The sequence below is a fragment of the Carassius carassius genome, chromosome 21 (assembly GCF_963082965.1).
Source record: "Carassius carassius chromosome 21, fCarCar2.1, whole genome shotgun sequence".
Classification (NCBI taxonomy): domain Eukaryota; kingdom Metazoa; phylum Chordata; class Actinopteri; order Cypriniformes; family Cyprinidae; genus Carassius; species Carassius carassius.
The window spans coordinates 28,295,966-28,320,049 of NC_081775.1; the positions used below are offsets into that span (position 1 = coordinate 28,295,966).

Sequence of the window (24,084 nt, forward strand, 5' to 3'; positions counted from 1 at the left end):
CACATGAGGCTCATGTAGAATGAATTTCAAGTACTGCATCATTACATAAAAAAACTTATTTGCATTGTTTTCTTTGTTGTTACCGACAATTGGTGAAAGTTTCATGTCAAAAGCACCTTTAGAAACATATTTACTGTGAAAAATGGTGACATGCTCAGTACTTATTTCACCCGCTGTACATACATATTTTCATATATATATATATATATATATATATATATATATATATATATATATATATATATATTTATATATATATACACAAATGGAAGATCAATTGTGCTTTGCATTATGAAATACAATATTCCTAATTTTGGCAAATACAGCACAGAAGGTCATTTAGATATTCCATGCATGCACATCAAAAAAATGCGGTAAGAGTAGTATTTAAAAAGCTATTTGTGAACACAGCCACAGTGAAGTACAGGAAGTGGAAGTGTATGTGTGGATTATGGCCGGCTGTTGTTGTACTGTACTGGAGCTGGTGTGAGTGCTGTACTGTAGGGCCGAATGAGGCCTTGAGAGTCTCAGCTGTTTGCTTGCTGACATGTTGAACTCACTCCCAGAGGGCTGGATTTGTTACGCCCCCTTTACCAGATGTCAAACAACACTCTCAGATAGAGGGGGCTGGTCGTCTTGCTCACTTGCGAGAACACATGATTTTAAAAACATGATTAATAATATCCGGTCCATTTAAAAAGACAAGTCTCAGCTGACTTTCAAGTGACTGTGAATATAATCAGCAACCAGCATTTAAAATGCAACTTCGTTTTGAGCATCCTACTAATGTGAACTGCAGTTAAAGTTCACCTAAATTCTGTAAATTCATGCTGTTACAAACCTGTATGGGTTTCTTTTTTCTGTTGAACCCAAAAGAAGATACAGATATAGTTACTGGTAGCCAGTGACTTTCATAATATTTATTTCTCACACTATGGAAGTCAATGGCTACCAGCAACTGTTCATTCGGCAACATTCTTCAAATGTTCTTTTGTGCTCAACAGAAGGAAGAAACTCAGGTGTGGAAGATAACTAAATGATGACAGTATTTTAATTTTGGGGTGAACTATCCCTTTAAATAAGTACTGTAGATTCATCAAATAGATACTGCAATCCAAACCAAAGGTTTTCATCAGTTCCCCCCAAAAGCAGTTTCTGTTTAAGAACAGATTTTAAGAGATGAGGCTATACCTGTGAACTACAGTCTTCCCTAAACCAAACCTGCAGAATGAGTGAGTGAGTGAGTGAAGTGACATTCGGCCAAGTATGGTGACCCATACTCAGAATTTGTGCTCTGCATTTAACCCATCCGAAGTGCACACACACAGAGCAGTGAACACACACACACACTGTGAACACACACCCGGAGCAGTGGGCAGCCATTTATGCTGCGGCGCCCGGGGAGCAGTTGGGGGTTCGGTGCCTTGCTCAAGGGCACCTCAGTCGTGGTATTGAGGGTGGTGAGAGAACTGTACATGCACTCCCCCCACCCACAATTCCTGCCGGCCCGGGACTCGAACCCACAACCCTTCGATTGGGAGTCCGATTCTCTAACCACCAGGCCACGACTTCCCCGTGTACCAAAGCTATTTTCACAGTAAATATGTTTCTAAAGGTGCTTTTGACATGAAACTTTCACCAATTGTCGGTAACAACAAAGAAAACAATGCAAATAAGTTTTTTTATGTAATGATGCAGTACTTGAAATTCATTCTACATGAGCCTCATGTGTTGAGTTTGTGTTGTTAATTAAACTAAGGTGCTTTGTGTATTTATCTGGAGACCAATAAAAGTGCACTGAACGCAGAGAGTGAAGGTCAACCCTATTAACCCTTAGTTCATCCCTCCTGTTGCTAACAAAAGACCAGTGAACTCTTCTACTAACTCTCTTACATTCATCCAGAGGAGCTGTTAGGGTTTTATGTCCTTGAGGTAAACACATGGCGATGATTGCACCTCTGGAGATCATTTTAATAATTTAACACTGGGAATTTATACATAGCTCATCCCAATCCCAATGTGTCTCACTCTGGGATTGAAGCAGGAAGACCTTCAGAACTGGTGCAAGAGGTGTAAAAGATTGATGATGCCATTGATTTTTACTGTGAGTAGCTTCTCTTATCTCTTCCAAAGAAGGAGAATCCATCTTGCTTCGGGTTACAGCATTCCAGACTTCTGTTTCAGTTCTGATACTATTGTATGTATAGATGAGCTTCTCCGAGCGGTCAGGAATGCAATGCTTTGTTCAGCTCAGACGTTGCTGGAATGTGGGTTCAGTGTTCTTTGACTTTGGTATTTGAGTCTGAGACTCATAATTGAAGTCTTAAAGTCATGGAGCCAAGAGGCTGAAAGTAGTATACGAACATTTTTAACATATTTAAATGTTTATGAAAAGAAGTCTCGTATGCTAACCAAAGCAGAATTTTCAGCTTCATTCCTCCAGTCTTCAGAGTCACATGCTCTTCAGAAATCATTCTAATATGCTGATTTGCTGCTCAAGAAACATTTCTGATTATTACAATGTAGAAAACAGCTCTGCTGCTTAATATTTTTATAGACACTGAGATGCTTTATATATATATATATATAGTATATATAAGTTTGAAAGAGCAGCATTTATTTTAAAATGATAATTTCTCTGGAACTCTTTAAATGTCTTTACTGCCAATTTTGATCAATTCAATTCATCTTACTGAATAAAAGTTTTAATTTCTAAAAATAAAAACTGTTCCACATGTTGAAAATTAGTTTTCTTAACATTAAATTACCATGTTGACTCATCATAATTAACTAATAGAAATGTAACTCAATTGAGCAGCTCAAATAAAACTTATTTGGTACTAACTAGTAACAGCCCACATTATAAATTCAATGTTCTGGTTTATGAGCAAAACTGCACCTGACCTCAAATCAAACCTCCAAACCTCCCAAAAATATAATGGATACTCTTCTAAATCTTCAGATATTAGAACACTAAACATGAACAAGACTTCCTTTTCCCTCATTCTTCTCAAAAACCCATAAAACCGCACTTGATTTTAATATAGTTTTACATATTTAACTGGGACTAAATGTTAAAGAATTGTGTAGCATTAGCTCATTTTAATAAAGGAAACTGTACAAGCAGCAAAGTTTAATTTTAATTACAATTTGTAAAATAATCACAATAACTTTCAGTTTAAATGCAACACCACGGTTATGGATTCAAATCCCAGTGAATGCATGAACTGATCAAATGAAGATCTTGAATGCAATGCATTGGATAAAAGCATTCTGCCAAATGCATGAATGTAAATACATAATTTTTTACATAAAACTTAGCACTGAATCAAACCTGAATAGAAATTAATTTTGTTCTTATCATGAATAAAAGCTATGGATCAGTGAGCATCATGAATATGATTCATCTATCGACTATATCATATGGATTTGTCATTTTCACATTGACATCAGTGTGCACGTGGACTTGGTCGCTGACCGTTGCTGAAAAAATTCATAAAATGCTACACGTATAGGAAAATCCATGAAGCACTGCATGCGTTTCTCTCATTCCCTTCACTGCTGAAAAAGAAAAAACTTGGTTAAGAGGTCACATGTTTTATTTTGTCTGCGTCTCTCATTACATTTTCTGCTGTGGAAAAGCAGTGACTGAAGATACCCCCCCCCCAGCCCCCCTCTCTCCAGACACACATTCGTCTCTCTCGTGAGCAGTCTAATCAGCTCGTGATTTTGAGAGTCATCCCTCTACTTATCAAGCCCTCCCGGTTCACTTGAGCAGATTAAAGCGTCCAGGATTTAAGCGAGTGGGTTAAAGCTCCCTCTCGAGCGATTAGAGCTTCCGCTCTCTCTTTCTCTTGCCACGTTGTCCGTGGTTTCAAACAGCAGCACGGCATTCCCACACGCTGACACACTGACACAATGTCTCTGCTTTCCCTTCCTTTTCCCTCGTCCCGTCCTCAGTCCACAGCCACAGCAACAGACAGCATTTTAGCTCACATCTTTGCTCAAAGACTTGGCCACAAACACTGCTATTTCCATTTTTACAAACACACACGATCTGCAGCCTTTTTTGTTCAAGGGTGTTTCTTCAACTATGGGCACTAGTGGCCAAAAAAGTGGACCAAAAACTTGTTTATTTAATTTGTAAACTAACAGCAGACATACTGTGCATCAGTAGAAGACTATCTTTTTATAAAAACTAAAAAAATAAAATGAAATAAAATTAATAAATATTATTTTTAACCAAGAAAATTTAATTTTCATAAAATCTTTAATGATGTTTTTGCTTAATAACATTCTATGATGCAAATTTCAATTTTTTTTGCAATAACCTGTCTATTAGCTAAAGCTATTCAGTGGAAAAAAATATTTTCACACAATTTATTACATGTTATCATAGAAATATTAAAGTAAATATAAAAACAGAATGCTTGGTACACAAATGGCACTTGAAAAACGGAAAATATATAAATAAAATTATTTAAAAAAACTAAACAAAATTGGACGTTTAAAGATATGCAATATGGGGCAAGGCTTGTTTTAATAGAAGAATTTGTCTTTAGAGAATAAGGAATATGTTTGATGTTATCTTTATAAAACTACAAAGAAGTCATAAAATACATTAATTTTTTTTTTAATAAACAATGGAAATAAATTATATATAAAATATTTTTATATTTTAAAAGCAATACAACAATCCATGGATGATAAATAATATATTGTAATATTAAAATAAATACATAAATTAAAAAGTAAATAAAATCTATTTTTACTTTTTAAAAAGTATTAAAATTATGCAATAAAAAAAATGAAAAAGCAGAGGTTTTTTTTGTAATAATAAAAAAAAAATATATTATTTGATTCGATTTTATTAAGGTGTTTATTTTTAAAAAATCCCCAGGATATAAAAATGCAACTAGTCACCCTTCACGATAAAGTGCTTGTTTGCCTTAGCATAGCAGTACTTACTGTTTCCCTGTTAGCAAAGGTCCTGGTTGATTAAATTTGCTTTAGGATTTAAAAAAATTTAATAAATGTAAAAAGCAGCCACACGGTGCTAGTGTTTTTCACTGAATTAAGGAAGGAAGCAAAGAGAAAGAGAAGGTGAGAGAACAGTAATAGCACCTCGCACTGTCTATCACCATGTCACTTTGTTCACAGCTAGCTAACACTCACACAGTACCTGCTAAAGACGACACTGCGATTCATCACATCCGCTTCAGGCTTGCAGACGCTTTACTAACCCAGGCTTTACATGCAGTAATATACAGTTCTGATGATAACCTCGACTTCACTGCGAAAATATAAAAAGCATGCCCTTAGGGGTCTGAGTGTAGAGGACATGTGGTTTAGGAGAAACATAGGGGTCAAAGGTCAAGTGTCTTGCTCAAGGGTAAAACCTGGTTCTCATGGTGTTGGGGGTGGTCTAACTAAACAAGCTTGATCTTGTGCAGGATTTGGTGAAGCCGACGGCTCTCATGAACAAATAATATCAACATTATTAGTAGCAGTGTTTGCTAAAAAGCAATCCAAGATATGGATGAGTATATTTCTTCATATTTAGAGAAAATGTGTACATCCTCTACAGTGAATGGGTGCCATCAGAATGAGAATCCAAACAGCTGATAAAAACATCTTCATAATAGACAAACTACTCAGTCCATCAGTTTATGTCTTACGAAGAGAAAATCTCCATGTTTGAAAGAAACAAATTCATCAAGATGTTTTTAACTTCAAACAGTTGCTAAAATACAAGTCCTCTATCCATAATATCATAGTATTACATATTAGTGAGAAGTGGTCTTGTCTGAATCAGGATAGAAATATGCACAGATCAAGCACTGTTTACAGTCCAAAATGGTTCTAAACAAATACATTTGTGGATTTTGAAATGAGAGGACAACGAGGGATGGACTTTTTCAATGGCGGAACTTGTGATATTATGGATTATGGACTCTCCAGAAGCAATGCATAGTTGAAAGTTAAAACATCTTAATGATGATTTGTTTCTTACAAGCACATATCTTTTCACTTCTCAAGAAATTAATAGATGTACTGGAGTCATGTGGATAACTTGTGGATTATTGTGATGTTTTTATCAGCTGCTTGGACTCTCGCTCTGACGGCACCCATTCACTGCAAAGCATCCACTGGTGAGAAAGTGATGTAATGCTACATTTCAAACTCATCTACATCTTAGAAGGCCTGAGAGCAAGTACTTTTAAAGATAGTTTTAATTTTTGGATAAGTTATGTACATCATTTATCATCAAGTATTAAACTTTGTTGCATGTATTTTTCTTTGTGGAAATGATTTCTCTGAAACACCTGAAATAGTTCAATCCTAAAGCAACAATCAATGCTAAAAAAGGAATTTTCCTACTCCGTTTGTGTTTATTTCATAACCTCCACAGCACGAAATATGGTCGTAATTATGAGTCAAAAATGGAAATATGCAAAAACCAATAGAAAAAGACTTTTATGGGATCCTAATAAGAATCAGAACAGTAAAGCTTCATCAACACAGCTCCCAGTTGCTCCATTGACTCCACTGTTTATTTCCCCAAAGGTTCCAAATCGCATTACCCTACAACAATAAAGCAAGTGTAGACCGTGTCGAAATATTACACAGGGCTGATAAATCAACATGCTAAAGTGAAATTGTAATCAGATGAACTCTCTGCTGGCACTAGCTTTCCTTTTGCATTTGCAATTTCAGACCATTTAATAAAAATTAACTACTTGAAGGAATTGTTCTGTTTCCAATAGCAGCAAATCAGCCAATTAGAATGATTTCTGAAGGATCATGTGACACTAAATACATTCAAATACACCAAAGTTTATGGGTTTGTTCAGTTCTCTAACACGGAATACTAATTACTGTGTAGCACTAACAGACAGATGACCTTCAGACCCACACATTTATGCATCAAAGTGTGCAAACATACAATTTTCACAATTCATAATATTGGAAATGAAGACACACATTCAGAATGGAAACAACCACCTCAGAGTAATCTAATCTCTCCACCAGATGGCTTTTATATGAGCATGTGGGCGTTTAGAAACGTCTTAAAGCGTACGTCTGCCGAATTGAAGGCATAGCTGTGCTTCCATTGTTCCAGAGGCTGAGGTCCGCAAAGTATTTATGAAGGCCAGGATTTAGGTTTTCACATTTCTATCTGATCAAATTTCTCTCTATCACTGATCCTGCCAAAACGAATCAGAACTTTTATAGAGAAGCTTGAAAAGCAATATAAGAGTTTATATAAGATTTATCCTTGAAGTTCTGCATTGCGTAGGTTGCAAATAGCAATGTTACAGAAAGTCTGACTTGAGTGAGCACAGAATGTGTTACTCAGCAGTGAAGATGATATTATCAGAGGAGGACAATAGAAACTGTCTGCTTTTTCAATGACCTTGAACCCTGCAGTATTTTTCCCATTCATTTTCTCCACTGGGCCTTTTTTTCAGCTCTAAAATATTAAAGGGGTCATGAACTGATAAATCTACATCTAAAAATGTTTATAAATAAATATAAATTCCCCTTGGTCATGATCTATAAGAGGTCACCGTGCTATAAAAACAATCTGTAGGTTTCAAAACTCAAACCTTTCTCATTAGTCTAAAAACAGCATATATTGAAGCCAATCTGCCAACATCACTCTGTGATGTAATAGTGTGGATAAGCCCCGCCTCCTCAGGTCATCAGCGCCTGCTTCTACAACCCGAATTCCGGAAAAGTTGGGACGTTTTTTAAATTTTAATAAAATGAAAACTAAAGGAATTTCAAATCACATGAGCCAATATTTTCTTCACAATAGAACATAGATAACATAGCAAATGTTTAAACTGAGAAATTTTACACTTTTATCCACTTAATTAGCTCATTTAAAATTTAATGCCTGCTACAGGTCTCAAAAAAGTTGGCACGGGGGCAACAAATGGCTAAAAAAGCAAGCAGTTTTGAAAAGATTCAGCTGGGAGAACATCTAGTGATTAATTAAGTTAATTGATATCAGGTCTGTAACATGATTAGCTATAAAAGCTTTGTCTTAGAGAAGCAGAGTCTCTCAGAAGTAAAGATGGGCAGAGGCTCTCCAATCTGTGAAAGACTGCGTAAAAAAATTGTGGAAAACTTTAAAAACAATGTTCCTCAACTTCAAATTGCAAAGGCTTTGCAAATCTCATCATCTACAGTGCATAACATCATCAAAAGATTCAGAGAAACTGGAGAAATCTCTGTGCGTAAGGGACAAGGCCGGAGACCTTTATTGGATGCCCGTGGTCTTCGGGCTCTGAGATGACACTGCATCACTCATCGGCATGATTGTGTCAATGACATTACTAAATGGGCCCAGGAATACTTTCAGAAACCACTGTCGGTAAACACAATCCGCCGTGCCATCAGCAGATGCCAACTAAAGCTCTATCATGCAAAAAGGAAGCCATATGTGAACATGGTCCAGAAGCGCCGTCGTGTCCTGTGGGCCAAGGCTCATTTAAAATGGACTATTTCAAAGTGGAATAGTGATTTATGGTCAGACGAGTCCAAATTTGACATTCTTGTTGGAAATCACGGACGCCGTGTCCTCCGGGCTAAAGAGGAGGGAGACCTTCCAGCATGTTATCAGCGTTCAGTTCAAAAGCCAGCATCTCTGATGGTATGGGGGTGCATAAGTGCATACGGTATGGGCAGCTTGCATGTTTTGGAAGGCTCTGTGAATGCTGAAAGGTATATAAAGGTTTTAAAGCAACATATGCTTCCCTCCAAACAACGTCTATTTCAGGGAAGGCCTTGTTTATTTCAGCAGGACAATGCAAAACCACATACTGCAGCTATAACACAGCATGGCTTCGTCGTAGAAGAGTCCGGGTGCTAACCTGGCCTGCCTGCAGTCCAGATCTTTCACCTATAGAGAACATTTGGCGCATCATTAAACGAAAAATACGTCAAAGATGACCACGAACTCTTCAGCAGCTGGAAATCTATATAAGGCAAGAATGGGACCAAATTCCAACAGCAAAACTCCAGCAACTCATAGCCTCAATGCCCAGACGTCTTCAAACTGTTTTGAAAAGAAAAGGAGATGCTACACCATGGTAAACATGCCCCGTCCCAACTATTTTGAGACCTGTAGCAGAAATCAAAATTGAAATGAGCTCATTTTGTGCATAAAATTGTAAACTTTCTCAGTTTAAACATTTGCTATGTTATCTATGTTCTATTGTGAATAAAATATTGGCTCATTTGATTTGAAAGTCTTTTTTTTTTTATTTTATTCAAATTTAAAAAACGTCCCAACTTTTCCGGAATTCGGGTTGAACATCACTGCCTGTTTAGCCCCGACCACCGATTCACACATACAGTAGTAAATGATAATGCAGGTCTATGTAGAAACCAAACAATAAACTTTATTTGATGAACTGAACTTTATTTTTAATGAAGTGCTCATTTACTTCTGCCACGCCTATTCAGGACAGAAAATAGCCTATTACTTCTTAATTATGTTTTTTGATCTAAAAATCTTGATAGCATTCTAAGTGGACCTCGGAGAACAGTACAAAATAAAAAATAAAGACAGTTCATGACCCCTTTAAACAAACCGAGATGAATCACAACATTACAAATTTTAAATAAATAATAAATAATCTGAAAAACTAAGGCACAAAACCAGGAAGTACTGTCCAGTGACATAAGAAGCAAATAAAATATATAATGTGCAATTTTGTTAACTACATATACTGCAAGCATAATTTAACACTTTATTGCATTTAGATCTGCTTAAATACATACACGATCAAACGTTTGGAATAATTTTAAAAAATTCTGTCCGTTTCTTTTGTTCATCAGAGCTGCATTTGTTTGATCAAAAATAGTTAATAATAACAGTAATACTGTTATTTTTTTTATTTGAATACATTTCAAAATATATATTTTAGCCTATGAATACATGTTATGAATAATCTTTTTTTATTGAGCAGCAAATCAGCATATTAGAGTGATTTCTGAAGGATCATGTGACACTGAAGACTGGAGTAATGATGCTGAAAATTCAGCTTTGCATCACCGAAATAAATAACATTTTAAAATATGTTCAAACAGAAAACTTATTTTTAATTGCAATAATATATTTCAGAATTTTTGCTGTATCTTCAGTCAGATAAACCCTTCTACCAAAACCTTAAAAGGTCCTAATTATTCCAAACTTTAGGAGTTAACTCAATTATCAGCAGTGCATCATGGGAATAGGCGGTCGCTTTTTTTGCGTAATTCATCACACTTACTTGTGGTTTGCACATAAACATAAAACATCATCTAACAAGCTGGGATTGAGTGGTAGGTCTGTCTGAAAAGGTTTGTGTTACGGTTTAAAATCATTTTCTCGGAGAAGCAAACGAGTGGAATCTTTACTTCCGGAGGCCGGCTGTTGTGCTCTATCGCACAGCAATCAAACTAGGATGAGTTAAAGTAAACATAATGTATTATCCATACTCAGTGTTTATAAAATAAACCAAGAGGCTCATGGGTAAGGCTCTGTTTTGCATACAGGGCTTCTTTAAGGTTTAGAGAGCCATTACAGAGTCGGTTTCCTTAATTCCCAACCTATATATGGATATCTCTCGAGGACTGTTTCTTTAACGGCCCTCTGGAGATTTACAAGGAGTTTGGCTCATTCACACAAGTGTAATTCTCCACAGAGCGCCAGGCCAAACAGCCAGACAGACTTCCTACTCATCTACCGAGTTGGCCGTTGACCAATGAGAACTGCTGCGCTTTCACGCTGTCGTAATAACAGCACTTCAGCCACTCTGAACCATCAGAAGTGAACGAGCTGGAGTTTTCTCACTCACAGCTACTCGTGATAACTGTCTGGGAGGAGATACGATTGTCTTCCAAAACTATGTGACAATGATCATGGGAGTTGTGGGGCTGATCGTACTCGGGCTGCGTTACGCAGATACACACCCTTTTAAGAATAGACAGATCCAAGTTTTTGCAACACGTTCTTCCCTCACATTCCAACATTTTCCATTGAAACTCCTTCATCAAAGAGAAACAGCAAAGAGACAGAAAACATTGTGTGAAATATGGCTTCTGCCATTATTTCTACAACAGGATCATGTGTTCTTAAAATGAAGAAAAGCTCAAGTTTCCACTGAGGTCGTCCTGTACTGTGGTAAAATCATGGTGCAGTAATGGTATGAAATGATAATTCCACCATAATACTGAATTATCGTCATATTCATGGGGGCACATTTGGGGTCAGTAAGTAGTTTTTTTAATTAATACTTAAAATAATACTTTTGTTCAGCAAGGATGCATTACATTTATTATGTTACAAAAGATTTGCATTTCAAATAAATGTGGTTCTTTAGTTTTAAACGTTCTATTCATTAAAGAATCCTGAAAACTCTTTTTTTAATAATTATTAAATAGTTGCAGTCTTGGTGAACACGAGACTTTTTAAAAACAAAAATTCCTGACACAAAACATTTGATTAATAAAATCAATGCAAAAAATGCACATGAAACTAAATTCTCTTTTAAATTGCAAATCTATTAACAGATGCTTGAAGAGCATTCAAACACATTTGATACAGCTGATATATTGATTATACCAGATCCAAGTGAGTTTAGGCAATGAATGGACAAAAACTCGATGACCCCATCTGTGACAGTCATATGCAATGAGGTTAAAAATGTTTCAAAATAACAGCGGATTAAAACGCCCACATGCTATTTTTATGGGTGAAAATGGAAACTGATCCCATTCACAAGTCTTAAGTGAGATCCTTATGCTGCTCTCGTGTTAAATCAGCCACAGCCAGTGCTATTTCTACTCCAACTTCTTTCTTCTTTAACCTCAACATCATGTTATTTATGATGTGCTGGGGTACAATCATTTGACTGAATTACACAGACTGATATCATCATACATTGCAGAAGAACAGCTATTTAAGCCACACAATTCATATTCAAATATTACAGCACCACAGTTTAAAGTCACCATGAAATCAAAATTGACAACAGAGAAGAAAAGACAAATGCAACTTGTGTTTAGCCTATTGCTGACTTAAATGAATGGGCCTTTTTATAATTGAGGGTACATTTCATGTCCATTGATGATAATTGTTTTTACTAACAATTTTCTTCAGATATATCATATTTTTATAAATTAAGAGAATACAATAAGCTCACATATATTTTGTGCATGCTGTTATTCGGTTTGCTTGAAATTGCAATTAAATTATTTTGCAATGTCTGCTTGTTTATTTGAGTGAGTCTTGTTAATCTTTCAAATTAGAAAATGTTTAATTTTATTCTTTCAAATCAGAAAATATTTTATTTAATTAAAGCCCACAGAAATACTGTAAACATCCCCTGAAAACATTATTATTTCAACTGTGGACATTTTGAGAACAATGAGTATATTAATTTCCCCTCAATTATGTTGGGTAAATACATTGATACGGTTTGCAAAATTTGTATGATTTAAATTCAAACAAATATTAAAATTTGAGGTTAACCTGAATAATAACATAACATTTGGTAGCCATTGACTTGCATATGATTTTTGTCAACTCAATGGCTACTAGCAAATGTTTGCTTGCCAACTATCTTCGTTTTGTGTTCAACACAGAAAGAAAATAAGATCTTGAACAACCCGAGTGTGAGAAATTGACAGAACTTTAATTTTGGGGGTGAACTAGCCCTTTAAAACCACCATACGCACATGTGAACAACTTCATTTTCATCACAGGAGATCTTTCAGGGTAATAGATTGAGCAAATGCCATGAGTTATTAAAGAAGACCTTCACCGAGTCTGACTCTTCATGTGTTTGGCCCTCCAGTGCATCAAACACCACTGACACGTTTCTAAAAAAGCTGCTAGCGAGTTGATGGTCAGCACAGATGCGACCCAATGAACTGAACTGAACTCCAGACGCATTTAATTGTATTTCAGAGTGCAGAGCTTGAGTAAATATCTCAAAAACCGACAGACCCTCAAGTAAACACACACTCGAGTACAAACAAGGCAGCGTAGCACCAACAAAAAAACCCTTGACAGGCTTCAAGGTCTCCACTGTATAGCCTTATCAGCAAATGTGCAATAGAGCATGTGAATATCATTACATGCACAACAAACATCTGACGAACTGCATCGCCAACACACGATTATCTACATACATTACTGTGGCTGCTGCAAACTGGAAAATATTGCACTGTATTATCAAGATACACACTGCATGCTCTTTATACAGGAATTTAAATGGGAATCACATGAAAATGTCACTCTGAACGTAGGGCATTGATTTAGTGGCACGCCGTCCTCTGAGACAAACGTGTGGTGGCAGGATAATACATTATGCCACTTTGACTGATGACCTGGTCTTCAGACACATCCATTCAGAGCACAGTTGCTTTTGTGCTGTGGAGGATAACTAAGACGAATGCTGATTTCTTTTGGTAATCATTCAAAAGAGATTGGCCTGCCCTTAATATAGTTTAAGGGTGATTTTTTTCTGGGACTCCGTTGTACAAGCACCTACACAATATGTTACACAAGGACTGGAGTGGTGGCATTTTTCTAGACATCTGGAGTCAAAGCTCGCTCTCAGAGAGAAAAAAATCAAGCATTCCAAGTATTCAACATCTATGTCTACGTTTACATCAACACGTGTGTGTTAATTTCAGGTTTTATCCAAAGCAGTTTACAGGGTCACAATGCATGCACATTTACTCCATGTACACATTACTACAGCTGTCATGTGACTGGGTTGTGACTTATTGGTCTGAAGTGTTGGGGTAACAATTGTAGCAAAAAACAATTGGAGTCACAAGAGGTTAGGTGTCTTACTCAAGGACACAACGGTCACAGTTAATGGATCTACCCTTTTGGGGTTTGAACCTGCAAGCTTTGGTTTAGCACAACAGATCCTCAGCTACATATACTGTATGGGTCAATGATGCTTGTTTTTGTAGTCCAATTCTATTGAATTACTAAACAAATTAATATGAAAAATGACTCTAATGTATCTTTTCTATGATAGATGTTTTCCATTTCCGCATTAAAAGGTCCTTTTGATATTTTTCAGCAGCTTTAAAGTAAAAAATTTCATTAGAATGAAACCATTCAGAGATTATAAATAAGAATAAAATGTAATTAAAATAATAAAATTCATGTTGAAAGAAATGTTGATTCAAGTAGTTCCATAATATTCAATTTTGTAAATTATTTTTTGTAAAAAAAAAAGGTATGTAAATCAGCATACAAAAATAGTAAAATTGTTAAATGACAATATAAAAATTCCTATTTTTAAATATTGTAATTTCTTAAAAAAAGTTTTTTTTAAAACCTAAGAAATTAGGTGTTAAAATTGAAATTAAAATGTAATATTTCACAATATTACTTTAATATTTTACAGTATTTTCAATCCAATAAAAGCAGCCTTGGTGAGCATAAGACTTTTTTATTCTCAAAACCTTGAAAAAAAATAATAAAAATTCTTACTACCATTTGAGCAAATCTGATTTCTTATATTAATACTATAATAAAAACCTCATCCAAATCAGTGAGGCATAACCAACACACAGGAAGCCATTTTGTTGTCATGTGACAAGAAAACCATCAAAACAGACAGGACCTCATGACTGTGTTATTAAAAATATAATATCTGACCTTTTAATGAAAAGTCATGTTCAGGTCAAATGGAGTAATCTTGAAAAAAATTTAAGACTTATGATTCAAACTTAAAATATATTTGAAAACGGATCATTATTAATTCACATGTAGAAAACAACAAACTTTTCTAAATACTACTTTTCCAAGAAGTTACAAAAATTCTCCTTCCTATCATCCTTATTGTCACGGACACATCTGCATTTGCATCAATGTCACCTCTGTTATTTGTAATGATGCTTTGGCAGAACTGCAGGCGAAACGCTTAAACTGAAAAGAATTGGAAATGACGCACACACGTCGGAGTATGATCTAGGCTTAAATAAGCTCCAGACTCACCTGATCTGCGCAGGGCAGGTTGTGGACTTGGTAAACCGCTGCTGATGTGGTATGAGAAGCGCATGCTTTTGAACTGACTGGAATAAGATGATGAACTGTGCGGACTGGAGCTGATGAGATGCGCGCTCTTGGGTCGATTCAACTGCATCCCTGCCTGCGAAACCCTCACGCAGGCAAACAGCACACAAGACGCGGACGATTTCCAGGGAACTGGCTTTATAATCCAGGTCCAGATATAAAAGCCGAATCTTCAAAACAGTCCAGGTCCAAAACCACCAGCCTCTCTCTCGTCCCGAGCTCGTCCTCCTCCTGTAGATGCTGGAAAGGGTGAATCAGGCGGATCGATCCCCCCAGATCAGCCGGTGGAGAGTAAATCCGACCAGAAACAGCCATCAACGATCAGTTTAACCAGAACCACATACAAGTCCAAGCAAGTGTGATTGAAAGAACTCCCAACGCGTAATGACCTTTATGAAATCCAATCATCTTCTCGTGGCATTTGCAGTAGTGTTGCGGTCACACAGAAGCAACGAATAACGTCAGAAATCCATAACAGAAGATGAGAACATTATAACACAACGCTTCGAAGAACCCCACATTGGCTCTGTTAGTGACACTCGCGTTTTAAATCGAACTTTTCCATATCATCTTTCCTAAACTTGTTTTTGCGGAATGTAAACGGCGCCGCATATTGTCGTTATTATTCCGACGGTTTCCCCCCGTTTCCTCTCGGTATAACCGTATCCAAAAATATGCACACTCAGCTGCTTCGAACCCAATCCACATTCTCCGTTTGGAACTCCTCCGGCTGTCGGCGTGTATTTTAAGCGGCGTCCTCAAACAAAACAAACGTTACAGTGTCGCAGCGTTCCATTGTTAGAATGTTGCAGTGTTCCATTCGTGTCGCTCTCCACCGGTTGCGTGTCTGTTCTTTTGTGGGACTCGACAACGCTAAAGTGTGTTAAACTGAAACCTCCTTCCTCCTCCTCCTTCAGGACATATGAAACCGAGCTTCAACCCCCTCCATCTCTCTCTCCTCTTTCCCTAAAGACTGTTTTTCTTTTTTTTTTCTCCTCCTCTTTCTTTTCCTAAGGGTTTGTGATGCAAAGGAAAAACTTTCAAAGGATTTGAAAGTCCCCCCTTCCTGAAAAGAAACCCCTGTGTGTCCTAATCGGGGAGATTGTTTATATTTCATACATTAAACATTTACACTCCATAAAAAGAGAGTTTAAGTGGTTGTAAACATGGAGTCGTGGTCCCATTTGACCTACATTGCACCAGTAGCTCAAGTTGAGAAGGCTTCAGAGGGAGGAGAGAAAAAAAACTCAACTTTTAACCAGTTTTGAATTTGGGTGGATCTAATTGGTTGTCATTAGGTTAATACCACTCCATTAAAGTCCATAAAGCCCTTAACAGCCAAAGATGAATGCATAGTTTTGAATGATAAACTCCATTTCAGATCTCAAAAATCAAAACCGCATGTCCGTATCACAATATAATTTTGGTTTATGTTCATTTGTAGAGAAAATATGCTTAATTTTGTTATGAAAATGATGTCATGCTGCAAAAATAAATAAATGCTGGCCCTAATCAATTCCTGTAAGCAATAAATAATTGATATTTTTTTAAATTCATTATCTTGGAATAAAAAAAAATCTGACATGCCCAAGACCGGTTTTGTGAGATTAACCCGGCTTTCTTAGTATGCTTTCCTATAAATTACCATGTTATGGGTGGAAAGGGTGCAATGTTTATTTAAGCTGAGATCGTACAGGCTGAGTCTGTAGATTCTGTCCAACTGCAGGACTGAAACTCTTCACACCTCTCTCCATGCAATACATCTTTTGCTTGTTTATCATAACTGCTTAATCATCAGAGGTTTAGTGACATACAGATCTATTCCTGCATATGTCATATATAGTACAGAAACAATCCACTTTTAAGTTAAAAAGAGCAGAAAGGACCTGCCCACCACTTACTGCTGTGATGACAGTATTTGACTGAGGAAGGTGGTTTGATGAGCCTTTTCTATAATTATTGGAGTCAATTACAGAGTTTGACCATTAGATGTCAGTCTTGCTTATAAAGTCAGATACACAATGTGCTGCTGCGCTTGTAATAAAGGGAAATAAGTTTACCTTCAGTTGTTACACTGGAATTTATTTATTGGTTATGTAAAAACAACACATCTAAAAAAAAAATTAAAAAAAACAACACCAAAATATATAATGTTTAAAGATTAAAAAGGAATCATATATTCAAAATGGATAAAACATCTGTGATCTTTCATCTTTCAGAGGTTTTAGATCTCTCCAATGATCCGGAACCTTTGTTATTCACTGGATCAGATCTTTAGATGGCAATCAAACCTTTTTCTGGTATTCTGCATCAGTCCTTCACTCCTCTAACGTCTGGACCATTCAAAGATTTCCGACTTCTCAGGCTATACCTCGGCTGGTGGGGAAACGATGAGAATATATTAGCATAACAGACATTTTCAATCAAAATACAGCTGGAAAACACATGCCAAAGCCGTTTTTTGCAATAAACATCTATAATTACTTTGCTAAAATTGGATAAATATTATTGAGAAAAGTGCTAGAAATGTCTGTGCATAGCTGAGAATTAAGAAACTTCAAAAATGACTGACAAATTATGTTTTTGTTGAATGAGTGAAAGTTTTCAATATAATATTTCAAAGCCCTGCATTTGGAAAAAAAAAAAAGGTCTGCTGATTTATGGTGAGGAAAGGCCTAATATTACCTAATTTGATGATACAGTGTTCAAAAACCTTCCATCATGTACATTTTTTTTTTCACAAAATAATACTAAATGTAGTAAATGTTAAGTCATATATATATATATATATATATAGTAAAACACCCAGAGAAGTCGCAGAAAACAACTAGCTCGTTTTCTTTTATCACTGGCCATAATTCTCAACTTGAAATCAGGATTAGGCCTTCAACAATCAAGACCCAAAATCAATAAGAAACTATAGGATCTCCTTCAGTAAATATGATGCAGTGCGGTAATTTGAGTCAGGGACAAATTAAGAGTTGGTTTCAAAACGTTATAAATCCATTTTGATCAATTTGAGTAAAAATGTGTTTTCTTTACAAAGAAAATGGCAAAATGAAAACCACTATTTTCTGTTTCAAACAGAAATGATTTTCAAAGATTATAAAATTATATAATTTTTTCCCCAAAATGCAATAAATCCATGATAATTTTTTTTTTCTTAAAATGTAATTTTTCATAATGAAACTGATGAAAATACACAACATTGTAAGTTGATCAACATATGACAGCCTCTGAACTTGGTCAATACTAATTATATTATATCAATCAATACATACAGGCACTGGACTAAAAATATATCCAACAGTCATCGCTTCTAAAATTAATTCAGCGGGTCATCTTGTTTATGCTATAAATTACAGCAATGAAAGAAAATATAATCATGAACAATATCACATTAGACTACAGAAATTCCAAAATGACATTTACCTTACATTCAACTTCCAAAAGTGCATGGCGTGCGGTGGTGTTGACACAGTGGATAAGACACATGCCTTTGGTGTGAGAGACCCAAATTCGAATCCACTGTGAGACACCAATGTGTCCCTGAACAAGACACTTAACCCCTAGTTGCTGCAGAGACGTGTGACCTCTGACATGTATAGCAATTGTAAGTCGCTTTGAAAAGCGTCAGCATTCATCTTTGCCATGTTACATTTATTTAGTTGACTAGTGCTGTGTGTTGTATTAACAAAAACATAAATGGCATTAATAAAAACATTCATAATCGAATGTGATTCATCTAATGAACGCGATATAGCGTAGCTTGTCTGTGATCTACGGCTTTGTGAATTAAATGCATCTGAAAAATTTCCATCTGAAAGCACGTGATGGAGATTTCCTGGTACTATTATTCACAGAACCAGCTTTACTGACAAGTTGCACATGGCAATCAAATGCGATTTATCGTGCAGCACTTGTTTGTTGATCACAAAGTACGAAGTAAATGAGGAAAACTAAGTTATACACATATATATATATACACACATATATATATATACACACACATATATATATATATATATATATATATATATATATATATATATATATATATATACACACACATATATATATATATATATTTTTTTTTTATGGCATTTATCACGTTTTAGAACCAAACTCTTCAAATTTTAATTAAAGTTATTCTCTAATAATCTTCCAGGAATGTAACCATGTTAGCTCATCATTAGATCATTCTTTTAAATGTAAATTCAAAACCACATGTCAAAAAATAAAAAAAAAATAAAATGAAACAAACATCAATGTAAATATCCAGGGTCAATATCAACTTCACTGTACTGTGTCAAATCTTCGTCCCTAATTATTAAATAAGCTTCTAAAGTGATTTACTTTAAAGTTAGCAATCTTACTGTAACGGAACCGCAATATAAAAACATTCCTATAAAATTAATACATATTAATGTATGTACATCACCTCATTGTCATCCACCAGCACACTGTACACCGTGACAGAAGACGTCCGTGTACGAGACCCTGACGTGTGCCGCTGACGTCTCTTCTGGGCTTCTGACGTGCTCCGTGTCTCATAATGTCTGGCTGATGACAATATCAATTTACATTGGAAATAGGATGTCAGTTCAACAAATTAGAACACTAATTTAAATATTACCATGAACTTAACCGCATTATATTACCACCAACTACGCATCTTATTTAAATCATCATTTGAGCTCAGGACCCCTTCTGAAACATGCGAATCGATTAAAATGTCAGCTCTTACTGTCCGGCGATGCAGAGAATGTGGACAGGGCCGCATTCACGACGCTAGAGGGATGCAGAACAACTAAACTGTCATCTCGCTCTTCCCACTTGCTCTGCCAATGTTTTGGTCTGGACCTCTTCCATTCATCCACAGATGCCGAGAGACATTCTAGAAGGTATGATAAGAAAGATCAAGAACAAATTCCGGAACTAAACCCTTTAAATCAAGTCTAGGTACCTGCTCTCTTGGAGATAAAGTACCTGCTTTTTGCAAGGCCTGCTGAAGATCAGAGCGAGTCTCTTTCAGCTCCTTCAGGATTTCAAGACTCTCTCGGCTGATATTGCGGTAGCGCAGAGCGAAGTACAGCAGAACAAGGCAGCCAATTAGAACCATGGATTTTCTTAGAAGACCAACTAAAAAGGCGATTTTCTCCTATGCAAATGAGGAAAAATTTGCATTAAAACCCTGATTTTGCTTAAAACCCACACTTTAAACCTAGACAACAATGACCACATCAGTATTATGGACTAGTCTTACCATCTGTTGGAAACCGTGGTCCTCGCTTTCCAACACAGTCTTACAGATCATCCTTTCGAGGTATATATTCAAAGCCACAAGTCCAAAAAGGAAAAATCTAAAATGAAACATCAATGTCAAAGTCTGAGTGATTTTATTAAAAAGGTAAATGTGACGTACAATGTAATTGAATTAAAATAATTAAAGTAAAACATTAGAAGCTTCAAAAATTTAACATGTGCACACATGATGCCTACTAAGGAAACACTCAAACTTCAAAACTTCTAAATAAATTATAAAAACATTTTTTTTTTTCAAATTTGTGCAAGTTTCTGACGTCAGACAGATGAATAAGTTTCAATAAATGGACACATGATGCCTAAACTTAAGAAATGAGAATTAAATTAAAACATTAAACTAAAAATAAAGCATTTGAAATGGCTTTTTACGAATTTGTGCACACGTCTGATGCAAGATGTATGCATACATTTGAACATATTCACAATAATGTCTGCTCTGAAGTGAGGATATTTGTCCAACCAGTGCGGTTCCTGTCTGTGTGTAGCACCTACTGCTCTGCATATTGTAAGAAATGCTAGCAAAAGAGAAACGCCAGGTCGCATTTCACATACAAAGATAGAAAGTATCCATGTAAACATTACCAAAAAAAAAAAAAAAACTGCAGCAAAAATAAAATATATTTTTTTAATTCTTTAGAAAAGGGCCAGTTAAATATTTAGGTAAAAATAAATAAGTAAATAAAAAAAGACCCTTTTACTTATATCTACAGCATCATCTATTCTAGAAGGACTGATCAGGATTATTCTCACCTTGCTCCAGCTGTGCGCCGGACAGAAGTCAGAAGGAAAGAGGCACCAAAGCCCAGGGCGTTGTAGAAGAGGGAACTAAACGTGTGCGTTTCAGACATGATGAAGCTCTGGAGGAAAGCTACACGGTTAAAGATTTCCGCAAATGCCACCTGCTGCTCCTGTGCAGAATGCCTCATCTCCACAAACACATCTCTCAAGCCTGAAACATTTCAGCTCAGTGAGGATCACAGCACACAAGCAAAGAATGAGGTAAAAGACAAGACATTTTGAGGTCAAGCACATACTTCACTTTGATTGCCTCATCTCTACAACATGCAGAAAATAAGACATTTCTGTCAGGCTGAAATTATCTACAAAACAGTCTGAATGGAGTCTGCATGTTAAGTGGTTAAGAGTGAATTAATTCTGGAATAAATTTAACTGCAGATACTTGCAAGAACTGACATAAAATGAGTATAAAAGAGTCAGCGATGAACTAAGTATCTAAATGATAAGAGAGAGGAGGATTGTGACATCTCAATCTGACCTATGACCTTTACACCTTGGAGCTGTAAGTAATTACAAATAATGTATAATACATCGGTGTGCATTAGGGATGGGACGATAACCGGTTTTATTGATAACCGTGATAAAATGTGCTGAAGGTTAGTAATATCGTTTAAAAATGAATTATCATTAAAACCGTGTTTGATTATCGCGGTTTTAATAACTCACTATTAAATTATGTCCAGCCAGCAACAGTCTGACGCAAGCGCAGCGCACAATGTTTTTTTTGTTTTTTTTCGAGAAGGAATGGCGAAAGTCAGTGACTTTTCTATGCTTTTCTATGCTTCTACACTTTTCATTGTAAGGAAGGAAATGCCACAGAATTTAATCTTTCTTTAAATTAAGTGCATAGAGTTGCTTGTTTTATTAGTTGTTTGTTGATTATTAAATATAAAACTTGCTGAAATGTTTTCAGTGTGAACATCAACTATTTTTGAACACTTTCATCTCGTTTCAACAAAACCGTGATAATATTGATAATCGTGATAATTTTAGTCACTATAATCGTGATATTAAATTTTCATACCGTCCCATCCCTAGTGTGCATGCTCATTTCCCCAAATATTAAATGCCTATAAAAAAATGTAATACATATAAGAAAACACTGTAAAACAGAATTTATTAAAGCTCAATATGAATATCCATTTTTTGTACTGTACATTATAATTCAATGCCTAAATTAGCAAGTAATCTCATTTTATATAATTTAATTTTATTATTATTTTTTTACCATGACCTTTTCTTATTTTAAATAAATGTGTATTTTAACATTTTACTGCTAAAACTTTCACTATCAGTGATTCTAAACCAGATGTCATACTTCAATAAGCATATTTCCTTCTATTTTTATGCATTTGCCATCACCTTGAGTGGAGTCTTGCAGGGTGCTCTTGAGTTCCTCTCCATTGCGAAGGATGCTTTCCTGGGATTTCAGCGCGGCACTTTGGGCCACGACCAGATCTTCTGCCATCCGCTGGGTGGAGGCCAGCTGCTCTGCGACCCCCGCTGAACTCTCAGTCAACCTGAAACACAGATGAACACTGGCTCACATTAATATTTTATGCACATAAACACCTTTCTTATTTAAAATATACATCTAGGGAGCTTTGTACCGGTGAATGGTGCTCTCAGCTTTTTGTTGCCAGCGCTCACTCTGTAAGTAATGACATATACTGTGTGCATGGGTAAAAAACTCAGTGTAGGTGTTGAAGGCCACAGGATCCATGTCTTGAGTGCAGGTTTTGACATCACTATCTTCAGGACAATCTGGGAAACTACGACCTGACCTGCAAAAAATTATTAGACAGAGACAGAAGACTATTTAATGTTGATTTAAGTCCAAACTAGTGCTTCTCATCAGGTCATAATAATGACAGCAGAGAAAAATCTATTTGAAATGCAATGGTTAAAAAAAATAATGTTAATGAAAATAAAATGAAAATAATGCATTTGCAATATACTAAATAAAATTAGGCCATATTAATTATTGATTTGTTAATATAGATACTTGCTGTGGATTAAAATAAAATAAAAACATGATAGAAAGATAGATAAATAGATTGGCTGGTCTACCAGACCCGGCTGCTTTTTCAAAAAACATCGCAAAACTAAGATGATAATAGTTCTACGATCAATTTAGGCTTACGATGCTTTCGGGAAACGCAGCCCTGGTCTGCCAGGGGTCAACATAAACCACTGAAGACCAGAGAACCTTAAGATGGTTCTAGTAAAATGAGCTGTTGACCTTTGCAGGTGGCAGTGTGTGAAGGACAAGGCGATTTTGCTCTGTACATCATCACTGAACTCTTTGCAGCTCGATTGTATTTTCTCCAGCGCTCGAGACCAGCACTCGCCGTAACGCGGCTGTTGCGACAGTTCACGCACTCGCTGCAATTCCACGCGGCCCTTGTCCTCCAAACTTCTGTCGCTACTCACGGCACACACAACAACAGCGATGGCCAAAAATGCTGTGGCCCACATTGTAGACCGCGAGGAGTTGTTGGACACTCAACTGAAGTGGTTTAAAAACACACAAACCTTCTATCAATATTTTATGACTAATGCGTAAACCCAAAGGCTTCACACCACGCACAGCTTTCAGTTCAAGTTGCGTCATTAATCGCCATTAACGGCAGTGGTTCCGCCTACAGGTTGGAGAATAGGTGAATGTGGCCACTACTGCACGCGATGTTTGAAAAGTGGTGGTGTTCATTCACATTGATTCTAGATTATTGTGTAGAGTCAGATCAGATGAATTTTAAATAATTAATAAAAGCTTCATCGGGCTTTTACACAAAAAAAAAAACCCACCAAAAAAATTACTATTTTTTTTCCTGACACAAAATGACGAGCTAACATTAACT

At 36.1% G+C, this 24,084-nt stretch overlaps 2 protein-coding genes across 3 annotated transcripts in view; both read right to left on the minus strand.

The window, feature by feature from the left end:
• The window catches only part of LOC132098061 (FYVE, RhoGEF and PH domain-containing protein 1-like), a 47,041-nt gene extending 30,767 nt beyond the window's left edge, over window positions 1-16,274 (minus strand). For both annotated transcript variants that reach the window (XM_059504172.1, XM_059504171.1), the window contains exon 1: window positions 15,023-16,274. In XM_059504172.1, coding sequence (XP_059360155.1) covers window positions 15,023-15,170 — 148 coding nt within the window. In that variant the 5' untranslated portion in view covers window positions 15,171-16,274. The remainder of the gene's footprint in view (window positions 1-15,022) is intronic.
• An 881-nt stretch (window positions 16,275-17,155) lies between these two features.
• On the minus strand, window positions 17,156-23,882 carry LOC132098063 (uncharacterized). Its single transcript, XM_059504178.1, has 9 exons — window positions 23,466-23,882; window positions 22,834-23,007; window positions 22,586-22,743; window positions 21,176-21,374; window positions 20,367-20,463; window positions 20,090-20,261; window positions 19,848-19,997; window positions 19,542-19,663; window positions 17,156-17,476 (listed from the first exon to the last, which is right to left on the minus strand). Exons 1-9 carry the CDS (start codon window positions 23,699-23,701, stop codon window positions 17,411-17,413), a joined length of 1,374 nt encoding a protein of 457 aa, XP_059360161.1. The 5' UTR covers window positions 23,702-23,882; the 3' UTR covers window positions 17,156-17,410.
• Window positions 23,883-24,084: the final 202 nt, after the last annotated feature.

Excerpts from the sequence above, each read along its gene's own strand:
- LOC132098063 (XM_059504178.1), bottom strand. The coding sequence starts at position 23,701 with ATGTGGGCCACAGCATTTTTGGCCATCGCTGTTGTTGTGTGTGCCGTG. Across the intron at positions 20,464-21,175 it reads CGGCGCACAGCTGGAGCAAG|ATTTTTCCTTTTTGGACTTG; the intron begins GTGAGAATAATC and ends GTTTCATTTTAG. Across the intron at positions 19,998-20,089 it reads GCAGGCCTTGCAAAAAGCAG|AATGTCTCTCGGCATCTGTG; the intron begins GTACTTTATCTC and ends CATACCTTCTAG.